General features: G+C 40.5%; 1 protein-coding gene across 2 annotated transcripts in view; it reads right to left on the reverse strand.

Moving 5' to 3' along the window:
• Positions 1-22,901, reverse strand: part of grid2 (glutamate receptor, ionotropic, delta 2) — a 994,028-nt gene that overhangs the window by 40,080 nt on the left and 931,047 nt on the right. For both annotated transcript variants that reach the window (XM_043674402.2, XM_043674401.2), the window contains one exon: positions 19,602-19,768. In XM_043674402.2, the coding sequence (XP_043530337.1) occupies positions 19,602-19,768 (167 nt within the window). The remainder of the gene's footprint in view (positions 1-19,601; positions 19,769-22,901) is intronic.

Raw genomic sequence — 22,901 nt, forward strand, 5'->3', positions numbered from 1 at the left:
TTCCCAATGGACAAGCACCGATTTAACCAAGCTGCAAAAACAACTTGTTCAAATTCATATATTCAGGTTTGTTCTTGGAGCAAGCCTGAGGAAGATTGAATGAAGTATATTTTGGTCAAAAACCATAATCAACTTCTTTGGATGGAGAAGAGAAAACATGTACATTCCAAATGTTAATGAAACCTTGTCACAATGATGCGTGGCATTTCCAACAACATAATGTTTCTCATCTAATTTAAATGAATGGCAAGCACTTCTTAATTATTTAGAAATTCAATGCACATTAATTTTGATGAAGGCATATGATGAACACTGTTCAATTAATAAAATAGCAGCATCTTGTCGAAACAACATTCATGTATCTTTTAATTTGCAAACCGTTAATTTCTGTTCAGAGTTAATTTGGCGTGATATTAGTTTTCAAACTAGTTGATCACATGTGATACTGCTCATGATAAATTGAATAATATGTCAATGGTCGATCTTAAACTTACCTATGTTCAAGGGGCTGAACAGCACCAATGGGTAATTGCCAATGGACAACTTACTCACCCAGTTCAGGGGTCATCCATTTATGACCATCTATTTTTCGAAACTGCGGGCAGATGAATGTGCTGCCTAAAGCAATGTGCATCCTTAATTTATGTAAATTGGGTTTTATTTTGCTACTTTATTTTGCCTTGCTTGTGATTCAGTTTTAACTAGTGTTTGGATAATGTAGTTCTGCTGGGTTGAAGCAAATCTATAACTCATGTAAAGACGGTGCTTTTTTGTGCTTGTACTTGATAAAAGTGTGGACTGAAATGAGAAAGAACACTTTTAAATGTATGCTTTAAAGGATTGCAACATGTCTGAAAACAATGCAATCTGATATAACAAGAATCATGCAAATAGCTGTTTGGACAAGTAATAATTGAAGCTTGGGTTACAGATGAGTTGGAGCTAGGAATTGTGCGTAAATGCAATTCTAGTTGTCAAAACAAAGTTGACTGGTCTATGGACTCAGGACCAGTTCTTCATGAGAAAAGCTTTTGTCTGCCATCAAATATATAAGTAGTCCTCAGGCAACTGAATAGATTGGCGTGAGGAGGAGCTGGAGATAAGAGATTTTATCTCTATGAGCTCAGGAGCTGTCTATCTGTTCTTTGCAGTCAAAGCCCACTTTAAAGCTAAAGGAGACAGTCAAACTTTCCTTCAGAGGTTGTTGTGAGCTGTGACTCTTACTTGATAAGCCAGAGATGTTTTAGAAGTGAACCAGTCACCCTGTGCCTCATGCAAACCAATGGAAGCATCTGGAGGTAGGCAACTCAGAAGCAACTTACTGATCAGCATAAGAATCATAAAGATCATCTCAACAACCCACTGAACTGTCTTCTCAGTTTTCTTCCATCCATAGCCTACTTGTCCCTTTCTATCTGTATGTGTGCAAGGAGGGTTTTAGAAGGGAATTTGCATTTCAGTTAGTAGTGTTAGATCTGATGGTTTATAGCTGTTTACTTGTGTTTAGAATCTAATTACTAGTAATAAATACTAAATGATTCTTACGAATAATGACAAAGTTCTTTGTCAATCCCTGCTTTCTATCAACCTGGGTCTGAAAATCAGGTAAATTGGAGAATTTTGTGTACTTATTTTAGAATCTTAAACTTTAGTAACCACTCTTCATTCCTGAAGAAGGGCTTATGCCTGAAACGTCGATTCTCCTGTTCCTTGGATGCTGCCTGACCTGCTGCGTTTTTCCAGCAACACATTTTCAGTTCTAACCATTCTGGAACTCTGTGTTCAGTGTATTATCCCAGTGTGATATGTCACTAGTTACTTGGCACTCACTGAACTATATTGGCTTTTGGTCCAGCATTACCTCAATTTTCAAATTCTCATCCTTGTTTCCAAGTATATCCATGGTCTCACCCTTCCTGAACTCTGTTGACTCCTCCAGCCCTGCAACATTCCCAGATCCCTGAACCTTCTCAATTCTGGCCTCTCACACATCCCTGATTTTCATTGCTCTAATGTTACTGGATGTTAGGTCAGAAAAGCCCTGAAAGGGTTAATGCTGAAACATTCCAACAACATCCCCTATTAGGATGATGTCATATAGACTTGTGGACATAATAGTGTATGATTTCGAAGGAATTAAACTTAACATCTGGTCATAGAGTCATACAGTTGTACAGTATTGAAAGAGATAGTTTGGTTCAATTCATCCATGTTGACCAGATATCCTAAATTAATCTAGTCCCATTTGCCAGCATTTAGCCAATATCTCTCTAAACCCTTCCTATTCATGTACATAAGCAGATGCCTTTTAAATGTTGTAATTGCACCAGCCTCCAACACTTCCTCTGGTAGTTCATTCCATACATGTACCGCCCTTTGCGTGAAAATGTTGCCCCTTATGTCATTTTTAAATCTGCCTCCCCATCATCTTAAACATATGCCATCTAGCTTTGGACTCTCCCATCCTGGGAAAAAGACTTTTCTATTCACCCTATCCATGTTGCTCGTGATTTTATAAACTTGTATGAAGTCACCCCTCAGCTTCTGACATTCCACGGAAAATGGTCCTCCTCAACATTTCTGTAGTAATGCCTATTATTCCAGTATACTTTATAACTAGCTGCTAACATGCAATGAACTATATCTTATTAACTATGAGAGAGACTATCTTGTTAGACTAGGAAGTGCTTTTCTTTGCTACACTAGATAAGCAAGCAAAGTAATGCTTCCTACACTTAAAGAGGTTTGCAGTAGCAACCTTTATCATGAACAGTAGCTCATACAGTGTAGAGAGATAGCCTACCCATAGCAATGATCATATCTTTCGCTGCCTGGGTGCTAAGCTCTAGAATTCCTTGGGGGGGGAAGATTTAAAAACGACATAAGGGGCAACATTTTCACGCAAAGGGCGGTACATGTATGGAATGAACTCATCTCCTCTCTTCTCACATTCAAGATGCTTCATAAAACCGACCTGATATCCTAACATCTCCTTAAATGGTTCAGAGTTGAACTTAAGTAAAAAGGACTTGTGTGTGTTAAACTTTTTCCATGTTGACAGGTCATTTCAAAGCGCTTTAAAATCAATTAAATCTTATTGGAGTGCAGTCACTGATGTGCTGTAGGAAACGTGGTAGTCACAACAAAAGGAATTATATGATAATGTCCAAATATCATTTTTTTTTGTTAAAATCATACAACACCAAGTTACAGTCCAGCAGGTTTTATTTGGAAGCACTAACTTTTGGAGCACTGCTTCTTCATCAGGTGGTTGTGGAGTATAAGATCATAAGACACAGAATTTATAGCAAAAGTTTACAGTGTGATGTAACTCAAATTTTATATTGAAAAAGACCTGGAATGTTTGTTAAATCTCTCATCTTTTAGAATGACCATGTTGGTTTCAGTTCTTTTATATGTAAATCACAGAACTTTTTTAAAAATTACATTCTCAAGTCAACTTTAACAATTGAGTTCACTTGAGAATGTATCTTTAAAAAAAGTTCTGCTATTTACATATGATAGAACTGAAACCAACATGTTCATTATAAAAGATGAGCCTTAACAAACAATCCAGGTCTTTTTCAATATAAAATTTCAGTTAGATCACATTGTAAACTTTTGCTATCAATTCTGTATCTTATGATTTTATACTCCACAACCACCTGATGAAGGAGCAGTGCTCTGAAAGCTAGTGCTTCCAAATAAGGCCGTTGGACTATAATCTGGTGTTCTGTGACTTTTACCTTTGTACACCCCAGTTCAACACCGCCAACTCCAAATCTATTTTTTGTGGTGTTGAGTTGAGGGTTAAATCTTGGCCAGGAAAGTGGGAATAACTCCCCTCTCCCTTCTTCGATATAACTCCATGGGTCTTTAAAATCTACTAGAGAAGGCAGATGGGGGGAAGTCACAATTTAACATCTCATTTGAAAGATGACATTTCAGGCAGCGTAAAATTCCTTCAGTATTGTGCTGGAGTGTCAGCCTTGATTGCTATGGTCACTCTTTGTTTTGGAAGAGTTCACACCGGCGTGAATGTGAACCTTTCCATTGTAATGTTTTAATGAACAGGAATTCTCCAGATTAGCAAAATGACAAAGAACAATTGCACCAGTCCTGTCCTTTCAGATCCCTTTCCATCCGGTGAATTGCCCCAGAAACTCCCTCCCTTCCCCTACTGCCGAGAAAATGGAGGGAAAGCGGGAATTGAATCCAGTTCACTTAAAAAGTGGGGCATGGAAATTAAGATACTCATGGACTTGAAACTTAAGAAGATGCCTGAAACTAAGGGATTCCAATAGATCCTTTTGATTGAGAATGTTGTGTCACAGAAAGACAACACCAGGGACCTCCATGGAGCTTCTTATGAGTTCCCTGCCTTAACCTGATTGAAAACCCTGCTGATGAACTAACTTCTTGTACAGTGTCTTTAACACTGAACCTGCACTTAAAGTTTATGAAGTCATTGTAAACAGTGGTCAGCTGATGAAATGTACATAGAAACCTTTTGAATGTGAGAGTGTTTAAGAGTGAAAAAAAAAGTATTTTCTTTAATAAGTGTGCACCAAAACAGATTTCTGGTTTTGTGGCAAGCTGAATGGTCTTTGTGCTGAATGAGATTCTGTAATGCCTGTTGTAGCAGCATAAAATGATCACGCTCTTTCACCTTCACTCTAGTTAAAAGTCACGTTGGGTGGAAGGAGAGAACTAATAAAGCTGTACGTTTTAGATTCTTCACCAGCAGCATGCGTTCGAATCGGGGAGAACATGGCATAGTGGGAATACAGATTGAATTCTGAAGGTCTCTGCTAATAAACTGTGAATCTGGGTTTTATTCCCACCAGGGCAACAGGTGGAATCAAAACTTGATTAATAAAATCTCAGCTGGGGTGACCGTGAAGCTACCATTGATTATTGTTAAAGACCCATCTGCTTTGCTAATATCCCTCAGGGAAGTATTATGAAAAAATGCTTCCATTATTAATATTTCATGAAGGCTTGTGTCTACAGGATTATGAAAATTGATTCATTTTGAAGCACTGGGAATGTACCTGAATCTGCTTTTTTAAAAAACATGTCATTGAAATGACATATTGGGAGTCTTTCCTTTACCAAAACATAATTGGAAATCACATAAGTTAAGCTGAGTAAATTCGCTGGAAGTCACATGCCTTCCATTAACTGCTGTGATTTACTGAAAATCACATACCTAAGTTTACGGCTATCAGGAGTTGTGGATTTTTTTTAAAGGTTGGGAATCCAATTTGCCGAGGTGGGGAGCATGAAGCACTTATCTAATGAAGCAACAAGACGCCCAGCTCATCTTTTGCACCCTTTCTGAGAAATTCTTTTTACAATTCTGTGTAATAACTGAAAAACGCAAGCAGCTATTGAGGCTGAAAGGATTTGAGATTAATTTCTCTTGACATCTCGTGAACAAACAGCACTTTGAAGAACACAAGAACATAACAACCAAGTGCAGGAGCTGGGAGTTCAGCCTTTTGAAGCCTGCTCCGTCATTGGCATATCATATCCCAGTGACAACTGGCTGTGACTAGTGACACTTGTCAATCTGTGCAAGAATGCTAGATAGGAAGCATTTGGAACATTACCCATAGCATTCATTTTTTACTTCAAGCACTAACCATTATTTAGCTGAACTGTCAATTTTTCAAAATTAATTTCTGCAGAGAAATATGGCAGTGATTATTTAGAATGGTTAAAGTTATAATTTCATATTTTGGTCTGTGTAATCTGTTTTGACTCTGCTGAATACATTTTATTTATCATAAATCAATGAATTTGTTGGTTACTACAGAAAGCTGGTCAATGGGTCTTTTTATTCTACACTTTCTACAGATAAAGTATGCAATCGGTAGGTGGGTAAAGAGAGCAAGTCCGAGAACGAGGTAACTCTCAAGAATTAAATTGTGTTAATTGCAATGCAAGGGTTCTTAAAGGTAAGGCAGATGACCTCAGGGCATGTATTGGAACATGCCATTATGTTCCTGTTAGAGTGAAGGTTAAGGCTGATGAGAGTAGGGACAATAGCTGAGTGAAGATATTCAAGCTCTGGTCAAGAATAAGAAGGAGTCATATGTTAGGTATAGACAACTGGGATTAAGTGAATCTCTTGAAGATTATAAGGGGTTTAGGAGCATTCTTGAGAGGGAAATCAGGAGGGCAAAAAGGGAGTATGTGATAGCCTTGGCAGATAAGTTTAAAGATAATCCAAAGAGATTCTACAAATACATTAAGAGCAAAACAGCAACTCGGCAGAGAATAGGGCCCCTTAAAGATTAACCAAGCTTATTTATGTGTGGAACCACAGGAGATCGGAGAGATACTTAATGAATATTTCACACCAACTTTTACTGTGGAGAAAGAAATAGAGGCTAAGGAACTCAGGAAAATAAATATTGATGTCTTGAACCCCCGATCCAAATTATAGAAAAGGAGGTGTCACAAAACAATAAAGTGGATAGACCTCCAGGACCTGATCAAATGTATCCCAGGAAGTTGTGGGAAGTTAGGGAAGAAATTGCAGGGCCCTGAACAGAAATATTTGTATCATGTACAGCTATCGGTGAGGTGCCGGAGTACTGGAGGGTGGCTAATGTTGTGTCTTTAAGAAAGGCTGGGAACTATAGAGTCTAACATCAGAGGTGAGCAAGCTTTTGGAGGGGTTCTGAGAGACAGGATTCAAAAAATAATTACCAAGATGTTGCCTGGACTGGAGGGTTTGAATTATAGGGAGAGGCTGCCCAGGGTGGGCCTTTTTTACTGGACAGTTGAAGGTTGAAGAGTTACCTTATGAAGGTTTATAAAATCATGAGGGGTATAGAAAAGGTGACTAGCAAAGGTCTTTTCCTGAGAGTGTGGGAATTCAAAACTTGGGGGCATATTTTTAAGGTGGGAGGAGAAGAATTTAAAAGGGGCCTGAGGGGTGATGTTTTCACACAGAGGGTGGTGCATATGTGGAATGAATTGCCAGAGGAAGTGGTAGAGGCAGGTAGAGTTACAATATTTAAAAGACATTTGGATTGGTCCATGAATAGGAAAGGTTTAGAGGGATATGGGCTAAATGCAGGCAAGTGGGACTTGTTTAATTTGGAAAACTTGTTTGGCATGGAGAATTGGACTGAAGGGTCTGTTTCTGTGCTCACTGACTCCATAATTCATTTATATTTATGGTGTGACTGGTGGAATGGTGGAACTAGAGAGCAAGAATGTACTCCTCCAAACTCAGTCGTGACAATAGTAAATTTGCCATCCTTATCTGGGTGGACCTATGCATGACTTCAAACCTATAGCAATGTGATTGACTCTCATGTGTCCTCTGAACTGGCCAAAGCAAGCCACCTCAGTAATTAGGGATGGACCACAAATGCTGGCCTTGCCAATGATGCTCACATCCCATGAAAGGAAAAAAAAAGGATCAGGACATGTCAGAAATTATACTTTCAATAACCAGCTGACAGAGTGTTCCTACTGGTTCTGCAGGGTGTAGGCTATTCAGCAATTGGTGAAAAATTCAAAACAGAGCAACTGATAGTTTCTGGTAATGGAATTGGTAATGCAGAAAATGCTTCTGTTGAAATTCTGGTTCCACTGTGTCAAATGGGTCAATCAAATATCACCTGAGAATGTGAGGAAATAATAAATTGTGATTGATTTACCCATGACCAGTCTTTAGTTTATATTTTCATCTCTGTTCTATTCTTGTCTCTGTTGAACCAACTCCTGGAAGGCTTCTGGTAGAATTTTTGGCTATAGTCTATTATAAAAATAGCAGAAAAGGCTAATGATGCATGCAGTTCTTGTGAGTTATGGTTCAGCAACTAAGAGCAGATGTGTGGCTAAATGTGCGTATCAACAAGTTGCTGCCTGATTCTCTCTGTTCTGCCATCAGCATTGTGAAAATGATATTTTGCCCCTATTGCTTAAGAAACCTGAAACAAACATAGAGAACTGAAGAAACGTCACACCGGAACTGAAATGTTAACTCTGTTTCTCTGTCCACAGTTGCTGCCAGACCTGCTGAGTTTCTTCAGCGTTCTCTGCATTTGTTTCAGATTTTAGCATCTGCAGCATTTTGCTATTATTCTTTTAGAAACTTGTTGCATTTGCTCGTCAACTTGGCAGAGAAAGTTATGTTCTGCCGTGCAAGTACAGAAGTACTAAAAGGTTAATATCTCAGTTTTCCCTAGTAACTAGCCATTATCTAACCCACAGCCCACATCAGTAAAACAGACAATCTGTTTCCACTGGTGTTTGTAAAGTCATGTGTGCCCACATTGGCTCCCATATTTCGTACTTTACAACAATGAGCACACTTCAGGAGTATCTTATTGGCCATAGATGAACCTTTGGACATACTTTTTTTAAAATTCATTTGTGAGACATGGCGTGGCTGGCTGGCCCAGCATTTATTGGCCGTCCCTAGTTGCCCCTTCAGAAGGTGGTAGTGAGCTGCCTTTTTGAACTGCTGCAGTTCACCTGCTGTGGGTTAACCACAATGCCATTAGGGAGGGAATTCCAAGATTTTGACCCAGTGACAGTGAAGGAACGGCAATATATTTCCAAGTCAGGATGGTGAGTGGCTCAGAGGGGAACTTGAAGTTGGTGGTGTTCCCATACATCTATTGCTCTCATCCTTCTAGATGGAAGTGGTCCTGGGTTTGGAAGGTGCTGTCTGAGGATCTTTGGTGAATTTCTGCAGTGCATCTTGTAGATAGTACACACTGCTGCTACTGAGCATCAGTGGTGGAGGATATGAAAGGACATATGCAAATACACTTTAATTCAAACATGTGTCCACCGCTTTTGTCCTTGTGTTCCTGTTTTGCATTGTACCAGGAGAGAATCTAACCAAGCCCCCTGTGACGTTCAATAACACTGCCATCACTAAATGCCCTATTATCAATATCTGGGGTTTACAAAGACCAGAAGCTGAACTGGACTAGGAAGATAAATACTGCAGCTACAAGAGCTGGTCAAAAGCTGACAATTCTTTCTTGGTTAACCAATCTCCTGATTCCCCATTCCACAGTCAACAAGGCATAAATCCGGAATATTCCCAACTTGCCTGGATGGGTGCATTTCCATCAACACCCAGAAAACTTGCTGTTGTCCAGGGAATAACGGCCCATCCAGCACCCTTAATAACATTCACGAGCTTCATCATTGTTGCGCAGTGATAGCCAGATGTTCCATATTCAAGATACATTGCAACAACTCTTAAGACTCCTTAGACAGCACCAAACCCACAAACACTTCCATTTAGAAGGACAAGGGACAGCAGATACATGGGAACACCACCTCTCCTCCAAGCCATTCACCATCTTGACTTCAATGTCACTGGGTCAAAACTCTACAATTCCCTCGCTAACAGCATTGAGCACATAGAGGCAGCTCTTCACCATCTTCATCAAGGCAAGTAAGGATGGACAACAAATATTGGCCAAGGCAGCAATATCCATGTCCTGTAAATTGATACATTAATTAAAATTAAGTCGAACAAAAAATGGGAAGTTGCATTAAAATTCAAATGTTTAAGATCAGGTCATAAAATTTACTCATTTACTTATCCCTTATCCCTTTTTCATCAGAGTGACCTAATTATCTTTAGCCCTGGGAGTAGGACTTATCCAAAATAAGTGGGCGGCACGGTGGCACAGTGGTTAGCACTGCTGCCTCACAGCGCCAGAGACCCGGGTTCAATTCCCGCCTCAGGCGACTGACTGTGTGGAGTTTGCATGTTCTCCCCGTGTCTGCGTGGGTTTCCTCCGGGTGCTCCGATTTCCTCCCACCATCCAAAGATGTGCAGGGTCAGGTGAATTGGCCATACTAAATTGCCCGTAGTGTTAGGTAAGGGGTAAATGTAGGGGTATGGGTGGTTTGCACTTCGGTGGGTCGGTGTGGACTTGTTGGGCCGAAGGGCCTGTTTCCACACTGTAATCTAATCTAATCTAATCTAATCTAATCTAATCTAAAATGAGGGAATAAAAAGTTCCTTTACAGTACGTTTGGCTCAGCTAAACTCAAAGATTACATGAAATGTAGAACAACTCTCAAAAACTTGTTATTGTGATGTGGGTATCACTGGCTCAGCCATCATTTTAATGTCCATTCCTACTTGCTGGTGAGGAGGCGGTGCTGAGTTGCAGTCCATATAATGTAGGTAAACCTACAATATTGTTAAAAGGGTGTTTCACTTCTTTGACCCAGTGATAATGAAGGGACAGTAATAAGTCATGCCAACTTTAAGAGTTTAGTGTTTGCTATCATACAAAGTTCTTTGCTGAGATTCATATTTGGTGAGAACAAAAATATCTCATATGTAGGCAAAGCACCTTTCGGATCAGCTGCCCTGCCAGAAATGATTAGGATTCACAGCAAGAGGAGCTTTTTGATGAAAAGACTTTCATCCCATTGATGACCTACTGTACAACCAGATAGAATATTTGAAAACAAAAGGGAACTGCTATTCTGTCTCACAGCAGCAATTACCTGGTCCGTAACCTGCCAGACTCTCACTGAAAGCCTTTCAGGGATCAGTCAGCTGTTGGACAGACAATGGAAAAGGAAGGCCAGCTTGATTTTTACAGAGTCACAGAGATGTACAGCATGGAAATAGACACTTCGGTCCAACCCGTCCATGCCGACCAGATATCCCAACCCAATCTAGTCCCACCTGTCAGCACCCAGCCCATATCCCTCCAAACCCTTCCTATTCATGTACCCATCCAAATGCCTCTTAACTGTTGCAATTGTACCAGTCTCCTGGCAGACAGAGTTCAAACCCCTCAATTCTTGAACCTCCCAACCTTGAGAATGTTTTTAATATTAAAACATCCCTTTTTCATCAGAGTGACCTAACTATCTTTAGCCCTGGGAGTAGGACTTATCCAAAATAGGGGAATAAAAAGGTCCTTTACAGTACGTTTGGCTCAGCTAAACTCAAAGATTACATGAAATGTAGAACAACTCTCAAAAACTTGTTATTGTGATGTGGGTATCACTGGCTCAGCCATCATTTTAATGTCCATTCCTACTTGCTGGTGAGGAGGCGGTGCTGAGTTGCAGTCCATATAATGTAGGTAAACCTACAATATTGTTAAAAGGGTGTTTCACTTCTTTGACCCAGTGACAATGAAGGAACAGTGATATTATTCCAAGTCAGGAGGGTCTGGAGTGGGTGTGAGGTTAGGGGTGAGGGAGGTACATAGTTGCAGGTGGCTTCTGATACCCATGTCCTTCTGAGTGTTAGAGATTCTAGCTTTGGATGGTGCTACTGTCAATGGAGCTTTGGTGAGCTGCTACCGTGTCTCTTGGAGACAATAAACACTTCTAGCACAGTGCGCTGGCAGTGGAGAGCATGAATGTTCCAGATTGTGGATGGTGTGTTGATCGCATGGGCTGTCTTGGCCTGAATGGTGTTGAATTCCAATTAGGGTAAGTCCTTAAATTTATACTCTGAGATGAAAAACAAATACTCCAGAGGGAACTGGCTTTTCTTTTGCCCAAAACGCCCATTGTGTTGCCATGGCAGTTTCGAAGAGTTGCATTTTTGGCCTGCCCACTCTGGACATCGACCTGAAGCATTTGTGAAGGACCCAAACAGTTCCAGATCTGCTTGCACCAGGCACGGGTCCAGCTTCAGATCAAAAATAGCCAATACCAATCAATTCCCAAAGAATCCTCATCTCTTTGGCCTGTCACTTCTACTTCCTGAAGAAGCAAGTGAGGTGATTGGAGGAGGAATAAGTATGTCTCATTCCTGATATAAATGTTTGGCTCTTCAAATGCAAGAGAAGGCACTCCATATTCCATCATTCCCCAGGATCATATATTGACCCTATCCCTGTGATATAAGATGTGGTTAGTCACTGCTCAAAATGATAGAGTGAGGTTTATCCTATTTTATTTCCATGAGCCAATCATGCCGCAGGATTTCTCGACATCTGTCCTTAAGATCCAATCATATTTGGTATCTGCAAGTCTTTATCATTTCAGGAATTAAAGGGATCTGGTAGGTGGTCACCTTCCAAATTGATGACTTCTGGCACCAAGAAGAACAAAAGCACATACTATTCCGACTTGGAAATATATCACTGTTCCTTTACTGTTGCTGGGTCAAAATCCTAGAACTCCATCCCCAACAGCATTGTAGGTTAACATAGACATAGAATTAACATAGAACATTACTGCACAGTACAGACCCTTCATCCCTCGATGTTGCACCAACCTGTAAAATCAATCTGAAGCCCATCTAACCTATTCTACTCCATTATCATCCAAATGTTTATCCAATGACCATTTAAATGTCCTTAAAGTTGGCAAGTCTACTACTGTTGCAGGCAAGGCATTCCACGCACCTACTACTCTCTGAGTAAAGAAACTACCTCTGACATCTGTCCTATATCTATCACCCCTCAATTTAAAGCTATGCTCCCTCATGTAGCCATCACCATCTGAGGAAAAAGGCTCTCACTGTCCACTCTAACTAACCCCCTGATTATCTTATATGTCTCAATTAAGTCACCTCTCAGCCTTCTTCTCTCTAATGAAAACAGCTTCAAGTCCCTCAGCCTTTCCTTGTAAGACCTTCCCTCCATATCAGGTAACATCCAGGTAAATCTCCTCTGATCGCCTGCCAAAGCTTCCACATTTTTCCTATTATGCAGTGACCAGAACTGCACGCAATACTCCAAGTGCAACCGCAACAGAGTTTTGTACAGCTGCAGCTTGACCTCATGGTTCCAAAAATCAATTCCTCTACTAATAAAAGCGAAGACACTGTATGCCTTCTTAACAGTCCTATCAATCTGGGTGGCAACTTATAGAGATTTATGCACATGGACACTAAGATCCCTCTGCTCATCTACACTACCAAGAATCTTACCATTAGCCCAGTACTCTGCACTCCTGTTACTGCTTCCAAAGTGAATCATCTCACACTTTTCCACATTAAACTCCATTTGCCACTTTTTAGTCCAGCTCTCCAGCTTATCTATGTCCCCCCCCAAATCCTTCAGCACTATCCACAACTCTACATTTCCCATCAACCACCACTCTCCATCATCTTTCAACTAGCCAATTTCTGATCACCTTGTTTGGTCACCTTCTCAAAGAACTTACTAAGGTTTGTGACACACAATCTATTCTTCACAACACCATGTTGACTCTCCCTGATTAACTTATTCTTTTCGAGATGATTATAAATCCTATCTTCTCTAACCATTTCCAACACTTTACTCACAACCGAGGTAAGGCTCACTGTTCTGTAATTACCAGGGTTGTCTCTCATCCCCTTCTTGAACAAGGGAACAACATTTGCTATCCTCCAGTCTTCTGGCACAATTCCTGTAGACAATGGCTATATAAAGATCAAAGCCGAAGGCTTGGCAATCTCCTCCCTGGCTTCCCAGAGAATCCTAGGATGAATCCTGTCTGGTCCAGGGGACTTATTTATTTTTACACTTCCTCCTTGTGAACATCAAACCCATCTAGTCCAGTAGCCTGTATCTCAGTATTCTCTTCGGCCACATTGTCTTTTTGTAGTGTGAAAACTGATGAAAAATATTCATTTAGCACTCCCTCTATCTCCTCTGACTCCACGCACAACTTCCCACTCCTGTCCTTGATTGGCCCTAATCTTACTATTGCCATTCTTTTATCCCTGATATACCTTTAGGGTTTTCCTTGATCCTATCCACCAACAACTTCTCATGTCCCCTCCTGGCTCTTCTTAACTCTTTCTTTAGGTCTTTTCTGGCTAATTTGTAACTCTCAAACACCCTAACTGAGCCTTCACATCTCATCCTAACATAAGCCTTCTTCTTCCTCTTAACAAGAGATTCAACATCATTAGTGAACCATGGCTCCTGTGCTTGACAACTTCCTCCCTGTCTCACAGGTACATACTTATCAAGGACACACAGTAGCTGTTCCTTGAATAAGCTCTACATTTCAATTGTGCCCATCCCCTGCAGTTTCCTTCCCCATCCTATGAACCTAAATCTTGCCTAATCGCATCATAATTGCCTTTCCCCCAGCTATAACTCTTGCCCTGTGGTATATTCCTATCCCTTTCCACTACTAAAATAAACATAAATGAAATGTGGTCACAATCACCATAGTGCTCACCTACCTCCAAATCTAACACCTGGCTAGCTTCATTACCCAGTACCAGATATGAAGTGGCCTCGCCCCTTGTTGGCTTGTCTACATACTGTGTCAGGAAACCCTCTGGCAAACATTTGACCCATCTAAAATACTTGAACTATAGTATTCCCAGTCAATATTTGGAAAGTTAAAGACCCCATAACAACTACACTGTTGCTATCACTCCTATCCAGAATCATCTCTGCTATTGTTTCCTCTACATCTCTGGAACTATTCGGAGGCCTATAGAAAACTCCCATCAGGGTGACCTCTCCTTTCCTGTTTCTGACTGCAGCCCATACTACCTCAGTAGACAAGTTCTCAAACATCCTTTCTGCCACCATAATACTGTCCTTGACTAATAATACCACCCGCTCCACCACCCACCCTCCTTTTACCATCTTCTCAGTTCTTACTGAAACATTCAAACCCCGGAACCTGCAACAACCATTCCTGTCTCTCCTCTACCCATGTCTCTGCACATCTAATGATGCACAACATCGATATCCCAATTACCAACTCGTACTGTAAATTCATCCACTTTATTCCGGGTGCTCCTGGTGTTGAAGTAGACACATTTCAAACTAACTTCTTGCTTGCCGGTGCCCTCATGCAACCTTGAAACCCTATTTCAGACCTCACTACTCTTAATCCCCTGTATATTTGAACTACAATTTGGGTTTCCACCCCCTGCTGAATTAGTTTAAATCCACCTGGAGAGCATTAGGAAGGCAGCTCACCAGTACCTTCTTAAGGGCAGTTAGTGATAAGCCTGCATCGCATGAAAGAATGGAATAAGGTCAGAGCGGCTGTGTACAAAATTATAATTCATAGGGTGTCACGGTGGCTCAGTGGTTAGCACTGCTGCCTCACAGCACCAGGGTCCCAGGTTCGATTCCAGCCTCGGGCGACTGTCTGTGTGGAGTTTGCACATTCTCCCTGTGTCTGCGTGGGTTTCCTGCAGGTGCACCCGTTTCCTCCCACAGTCCAAAGATGTGCGGGTCAGGTGAATTGGCCGTGCTAAGTTGCCCATAGTGTTTGGTGCATTAGTCAGAGGGATACGGGACTGGTGGGGTACTCTTCGGAGGGTCGGTGTGGACTGGTTGGGCCAAAGCGCCTGTTTCCACACTGTAGGGAATCTAATCTAATGTGCATGCATTTTCCATTGTTACTTTTGACAGATTTGACCTGATTTAGGCTTAATGAGTGGGGGAGGGGTTCACAAATCAAGTATCGCTATGTGACTAAATCAATCAGTTTAATGTTTCTGTGGTAAATGCAAACATATTAAACAATCTCCATACCAAACTATCCATACTAAATGGGTAATTAAAACATGTATCAAGCAAAAGGCAGATCTCATCAAACGTGGAGTTTCCTGGTCCTGCATTTAAAATAAATGGAACTTGCGTTCATCTGATGAAAGATCTATGACTGGAGCACTAAAAATGAACATTAATCTCAAACAGATTCAGTACCTATCACGCAGAATGAAGCAGTTTGGCTCAATTTACAACTCTGCATAAATTTGATTACAGAGGACCAACTTAATGCTGAGAAAAGAAGATAAATAAAAGAATTGCAGATGCTGGAAATCAGAAACAAAAGTGGAAATTGCTGGAAAGGTTCAGCAGGTCTGACAGCATCAGTATAGAGAAGTCAGAATTTATGTTTCGGGTCCAGTGACCCTTCCTCAGAACTGGTGTTCTGGGGAAAGGGTCACTGGACCCGAAACATTGACTCTGAATTCTCTCCAAAGAAGATAAATTACCATTTCTAAACTGCAACAGTCATCAAGAACCAAATACAATGACGTAGAGATTCATTTTTATGCTGGAGCAGGTATTTACTGATTGAACCCAGCTCATTATGAAGAACAATTATGAAGCCTACTGCAGACAGATACTGAAGCATCAACCTGTAACTAAAGACAAACACTGTGACTTCTCAATAATACCCCAATGGAATGCTTAAAGAAATTGTGTTCTCAATGCAGCAAGGACATTACGTTAAGTTCTGTAAGAAGGCAATAACTCTGGAAGAAGACAGATGGTTCAAATTTTCATCAACTTTACCATAACCTTGTAAAGGATGGGAATGGCAAAGATTATGAATGCTTCTTCCCCATATTATGGTATACTTTTCTGCATTTATCTGCTGTATTGCAAGCTGTTATTGCTCTTTGAATGTACTTGTGTGTCAGTTTGATATTTATTCTCAGGAAAATGACCTGTTGTAGCACCTTGAAACAATCTTACTTTAGTTGGAAGTAAAAGCAAAATACTGAGAATGCTGGAGATCTGAAGAAAAAGTAAGCAAAAAAAAAGTTCGAAAGAAACAACATCTGAGGAGAGAGAAACAAAATTAAATCATATTTTACACAAAACATAAACTCTATTTCTCTCTCCACAGATGCTGCCAAACCTGCCAAGTTTGCCCTGCACTTTTTGTTTTTCAGGTAGAAGTTTTTCTGCTCTTACCCAGTAATATTTGACATACCTCTTGCACTTTATACCAGCATTAACCTAGAAATGAGGCAAAATGAAAGAACCTTTCCCACTTTGGGATGCCTCCAAGTGCAAAACAACAATGCAACTTCTGAAGCGCAGAGAGTTTTGGAATGTAGGAAAGCTAGCCGGCAATAAGTGCACAGCAAGCTCCCATAAACAACAATGAGCTGAAGGATCAGACCGCCTGTTACTGTGAAAACTGAAATAACTGCGGATGGTGTAAATCGGGAACAAAAAACAGAAGTTGGGCTTTTCCAGTTTTTGAGCCTGTTAGTGTGATATTGGCTGAGGGATAAACACCAATGAAAATCCAAACAATGTTTCTAAATGACCTATTTCTGCTCCTACGTCTTTTGCATCCAGTTAAGAAGATCGATGGGACATCACTTTAACACTTCATCTTAAATACAGTGCCTCCACCATGCAGCATGGGCCTGAGTGGGAAGATTTTTGGAGGGTTAGTGTAGATTTGATGGGCCAAACAGCTTGCTTCTACACTGTAGAGACTCTATGAACTGGATACAAAGTTCTGCGTCTCTTCAATGTTCCAGCATTGCATACAAGATCTGTCTTTGAAGGAACATAGCTTCCTTTTTTGAACATGAGCCAATCTCACATCTTCCTGTAGTAGGAGTTGCAACATCACAGGATTGTTACAGTGCAGATGGAGGCCCATCATGTACACCAGCTCTGTGAAAGGGCATTATGACTTAGTCCCATTCTCTTCCTTTTTCTCCATAACTCTGAATATTGTTTCTATTTAAACAATCATCTGATGTCTTCTTGAATGTCAATTCAATGTTACTGTTGAGAGATTTGTACAGGGAAATTTGGATATCAAGAGAAGTTGGGAATTGGACTTGGAAATGGTCCAAGCCAACTTCAAACAGGATTCTGATAAAAGTCAGGGCAAAAATAAAACAAGTTCATCAACCCAGCTTAATCTTACATCTGTATACCAGAAGTGTCATTGTTCCAAGGTAAATAATGATGGACTGTAACTTGTGGAGATTAGACTCGAAGAATGGTGCTGAAAACGCACAGGTGGTCAGGCAGCATCCGAAGAGCAGGAGAATCAATGTTTTAAGCATAAGCTCTTCATTAGGATATTTTCTCCAGCAGTTCTAAATTTACAGAACAGAGCACAGTTGTTAGCACTGCTGCCTTACAGTGCCAGGGACCTGGGTTCAATTTCCACCTCGGATAATTGTCTGTTTGGAGCTTGCACATTCTCCCCGTGTCTGCGTGGGTTTCCTCCGGGTGCTCCGGTTTCCTCCCACAGTCCAAAGATGTGCAGGTTAGGTGAATTGGCCATTCTAAATTGCCTGTAGTGTTAGGTGGATTAGTCAGGGGTAAATGTAGGGGAATGGGTCTGGGTGGGTTGCTATTTGGAGGGTCGGTGTGGACTAGTTGGGCCAAAGGGCCTGTTTCCACACTGTAGGTAATCTAATCTAATCTAATTAAGCAATGGCTTAAACCATTCACCTCCAACATTATTTGTCATGATGCTGGACACCAAGGTTGCTGCTGTGAATGGGCCTTTGTTCTGATTGTCTGTTGTAATGGATTCTGCTGGTATTCATGGGTCAGATTTTGTAGTGTTACTGTACCTGATCGATTTGACTTCAAGGGCTTGCCTTAGTACGACTGCAATGGGACACAAAGTGGTAAACTGCGACACCATTAAAGGCGTGTATCACAAGATCATCCAGTTATTAGACTGGTGTATTTGCTTGCCGTAATGTGTCTTGTTTGGGTGGGTTCCTAGATGTCTTATTTATCTGATTCATTTCAATGTCATATGGAGATGACTCCAAATCCAAACCGTATATTGACCAACTTGAAAACATCCAAGAACTCTACAAAAGTTTCACATAAGCTGTGTCTTTGCAGGATTCCCGGGCTTCCAAAACTGTTAGTGTGCAGTCAGCCACATGACTCACTAGCTGTTCCGATAATGTTTAGCAATGTGGGACGCTCAGTGATTAGACTAGTATAATCTAAACACGAATGAAAGCAAACCATTAAACACTGCATAGATGAATCATCAAACTGGCACCATATCTATTCTCTCAGTCAGATACAATGATCCCAAAGCACTATTTCAAAGAAGAGCAGTTTATCCCTATTATTCTAATCAATATTTCTGCATAAGCCAATGTCACAGTTACAGATTATCTGATCATTATCACAGGGCTGTTTGTGACAGCTTGCTGTGCACAAATTGGACGCCAGGTTTACTGATCATAAAGTAGTAATTTCACTTCAAAAATACTTAACTAGTTGTAAAGCTCTTTCGGTTCTTCAGGTTGTGGAAGATGCTGAATAAACGGCAAACCTTTTACAGGGGAGATTGCTATATCGAGGAGATGATATCAAAGGGCTTATTATGAGAATCACAAGGTCTGTGAAAGGGAGCACATTTCTAAAGGAGATGAAAGATCAGTCCTCCACAGATGTTGCTTAAAAAAAAATAAAAAGTACATATTGCAAGTACATAAAGTATTTGCCTCTAGGACACATTTGAAGAAGAAATCCTGTTTCAGGGAATTATGGTAGATGTCCATCAATGTGGTCTCTGTTTGATTTCTCCATGCAGCTTTCCATTCCTCCCACAGTTATATGCTAAAGAATATTAGTTCAAAAGTTCAAATAAAGATCAAAATAGTTGAAAAACATTATAAAAATATAAATTTTGGTAAAGGCACAATGATGAGATTTAACACTTTGCACTTTCTTAAACACATTGAAGCAAAACAGATGTTACAAATGGTACAACTGCAAGAAAGTGTGCATTTATCCATCAGAAAAAACGCTATTTCCCCGCTGGAATTTTCCTTAAAGGCTATTTTTTATTTGATATGCTCGGTACCTGATTAAACACACATGATAAACTATCTTCAGTTTGTGGAATCTTACCTTTGGGAGAAAATATCTCTGTATGGGCTGCCGTGCTGGAGAGCAATACCATATCCTCGATCAGGCAGGGTGTTGCCAACGGTGAACAGAGAGCAGTCGGGACTATTTAGGGCAATATACTCTAACACTGCCACATCCCAAACAAAGGCATAATTCCCAGCTTTCACCTGTGAGTAAGAAAGTACATTTTAGCCAAATTTAATGAAACATTCTTTTGTATCTCTGTTTTGTAGGCAAACATTTCGCGAGGAAAAGTGAAGATGGTGGAAGAGAATAGAAAAGCTGTTCTGCCTTAATTCAAATCAAAGTAGCGCATAATTATTTCAAGTTGAGGTTTTGAGATGTTCTCACTTGATAATCTTTCCACAGTCCAAGAGAATTGTCACTTGCTACTGAAGCTCCAACTGAATAAGAAAGTGATGCATTCAGAATTATAAAGTGTTTAAGAAGGATTTTGAAAAAGTAAATAAAGAAACATCCAGTACACAGAAAATAACAAAGATTTGGGCATAAGCAGATGAAGGTATGGCAACCAAAGGTGTTCCTATTAGAGATTTTTAAGTGGCTAGAATTATAAGAGAACATATCCTGGACAGACATAGAGTTGGAAGAGATTGCACATATATGGAGGGGCGAGGCCAGAAAATAATTTGGAAACAAGTTCAAAAGTTTTAAAATTGAGGCGTTATTTAACCATGAATTGAAGGTAAGCTAGTGAGCACAGGAGTGATAGATGAATGTGATTTGGAGAAAGTTAATATTCAGATAGGCAGAATATTGGATCACTCTAAGTGTATGGAAAATGGGAGGCTGGTCAGTAGTGAAATCTAATAGTCAACTGTTGAGGTGATGAAGACATGGAGGATGATTTCAACAGTGCACGAGTTGACGATAAGATGGAGTTGTTTATTGCTAATAAGTTGGAATTGGGCGTGATAGCAAGGATATGTGACCTGGGTATAGGAATGGATATTGGAGTGTATGCTGACTAATAGTAAGATGTTAAGTGGAATGTAACAGAAAACCCTCTGTGGAAACTGTTGAGCTGAATCCACTGATGGCAAGTGTGGGCTTGGGACCACTATTTTATTGTGCCTTTGGGATCTTGAAGCCTTTGGTAAAATCCTAACTGTTAGCTCTGTTTCCTCCCCACAGACACTGCCACAGCTGTGTTTTCTGGTCTCATTGCTGTTGATAAATCAACATTGCATGACAATTTGATGTCCATAATATTTTTCAACTGAACTAACTCAAAACTGCCTCCCAAATGGCTTAGTGAATAAGACCATAGATATAGGAGCATGATAAGACCATTTGGCCCATCAAGTCTGCTCTGTCATTCAATCAAGGCTGATACATTTCTCAACCCTAACCTCTTGTCTTCTCCCTGTAACCCTTCACTCCCTTACTAATCAAGAACTAATCAAGGATAGCACTCTCACCTCTCAGTAAGAGGTTGTGGGTTCAAGCACCATTCCAACAACTGAGTATGCAAATCCACACTGACAGTTCAGTACAGTGCAGACCTGCAGGAGTGCCACATTGTCAAAGGTGCTGACTTGAGAATAACATAATAATTTAAGGTTCTAGTATGCTCTCTCAGATTATCATAAAAACATCCCATGAGGGTAATTTAAAGAGCAGGGCAGTTATCGCTGATGTCCAGGTCAATATTTATCATTCAATCCCAACGTCACTAAATCATGCAATCTGGGTGTTATTTCATTGCTGTTTGTGTACAAAGGGACTGATGCCTTTCTTACACTGGAACCAGGGCCACACTTCGAAAAGCACTTCATTCGCTGAAAGTGCTTTGGAACATTCTGCAATCACAAAAATGACGATATAATTGCAAATTGTTTCTGTTTCCTTTTAAAGATTGAGATTTCTCATTGATGTTATGGTTATTTATGTTACTATCATTGCACTTATAACAACCAATTCATCTATTAGAAATAGTGAGAAGTTCAACAAAAATTTAGACAATGGCGGACCCGTGGTTATATCACCGCACTCGAAAAGACGCTTAGTCTAATCTTCTGGAGACATGCGCATATATCATAGACAATAACAATCTGATATTGAAAAGCTAGTCTAATGGTGAATATCAACACTTGCCATAAAAATTCATTCAATTCGCCAATGTCACTTAGGGATTAAAATCTGCCATCCTTAGCTGGTGATGAGGAAAACATTCTTCACTCAGAGAGTGGTGAGTCTGTGGAATTCTCTGCCATGGAAAGCGGTTGAGGCCAAAACATTTAATGCTTTCAAATAGGCATTCAATATAGTTACTTAGGGCGAAAGGGATCAAAGGTATGAGGAGAAAGCTCCCCATGTCAGTCCAAAGATGTGCAGGTTAGGTGGATTGGCCATACTAAATACTCATTGCATCCAGGGATGTGCAGGCTAGGTGGGTTAGCCATAAAAAATGCAGGGTCCCAGGGATAGAGTTGGGGGATAAGGATGGGTCTGGGTGGGATGCTCTTTGGAAGATTAGTGTGGACTCAATGGACCAAATGACCTGCTTCCACACTGTAGGGATTCTATGACTTATGAAAGCAGGAGCAGGTTACTCAAATGAATGATCAGCCATGATCATATTGAATCATGAAGCAGATTCAAAGGGCTGAATGGTCTACACCTGTTCCTAAATTCTTTGTTTCTATGCCTGACCTCCATGTACCTCCAGATCTGGAATGATGAGGTTGTCGCTTGAAGGCTTCTGGGTAATTGTGGATAGGCAATAAATGCTGGCCTAGCCAGTGCTTCCCACATTCCATGTGGTTTAAAAACCATGTTATTTGAAGTTTACATGGTGGCTTTATCCTTCCCAATTGGATCACTGTAAAGGTACTGAATCATTGATGACTTTTGCATTGGTGATGCAGTGATGTTAGGAACCAAATGCATCAAACTGAAGCATTAATATTGTGCCTGACAAATGATGGATGAAAGGAAATGAAATGTATGCACTCTGAAACATAGCCTTCACTGATTTAATTCCACTTTGCATCTCTAATATTTCTCTGCCTCCATCCATTCCCTAAATTACAGTAGAACCATTAAGCGAACCAGCTGCCACATTACCCTTGTCATTGTTGTTTCAACTGATGGAGTTTCATGCTATCAACAACAAAGCTGTAAGCCAATGATGGATTGTCTTGAAAGGTGATGCCATTCTCTCAGCAAGGCATCAAAAAATGGTTCATTGCTCATCAGCTTCACCACTGTGTCCCAGTGAGAGTAATGCTGAAATGTAAAGAGGGGAAAACCCAGGCTTTGAAACTCCCTGACTAA

This window comes from Chiloscyllium plagiosum, unplaced genomic scaffold (genome assembly GCF_037043375.1).
Source record: "Chiloscyllium plagiosum isolate Xiang-an unplaced genomic scaffold, Cpla_swu_hap1 HiC_scaffold_36, whole genome shotgun sequence".
Lineage (NCBI taxonomy): Eukaryota > Metazoa > Chordata > Chondrichthyes > Orectolobiformes > Hemiscylliidae > Chiloscyllium > Chiloscyllium plagiosum.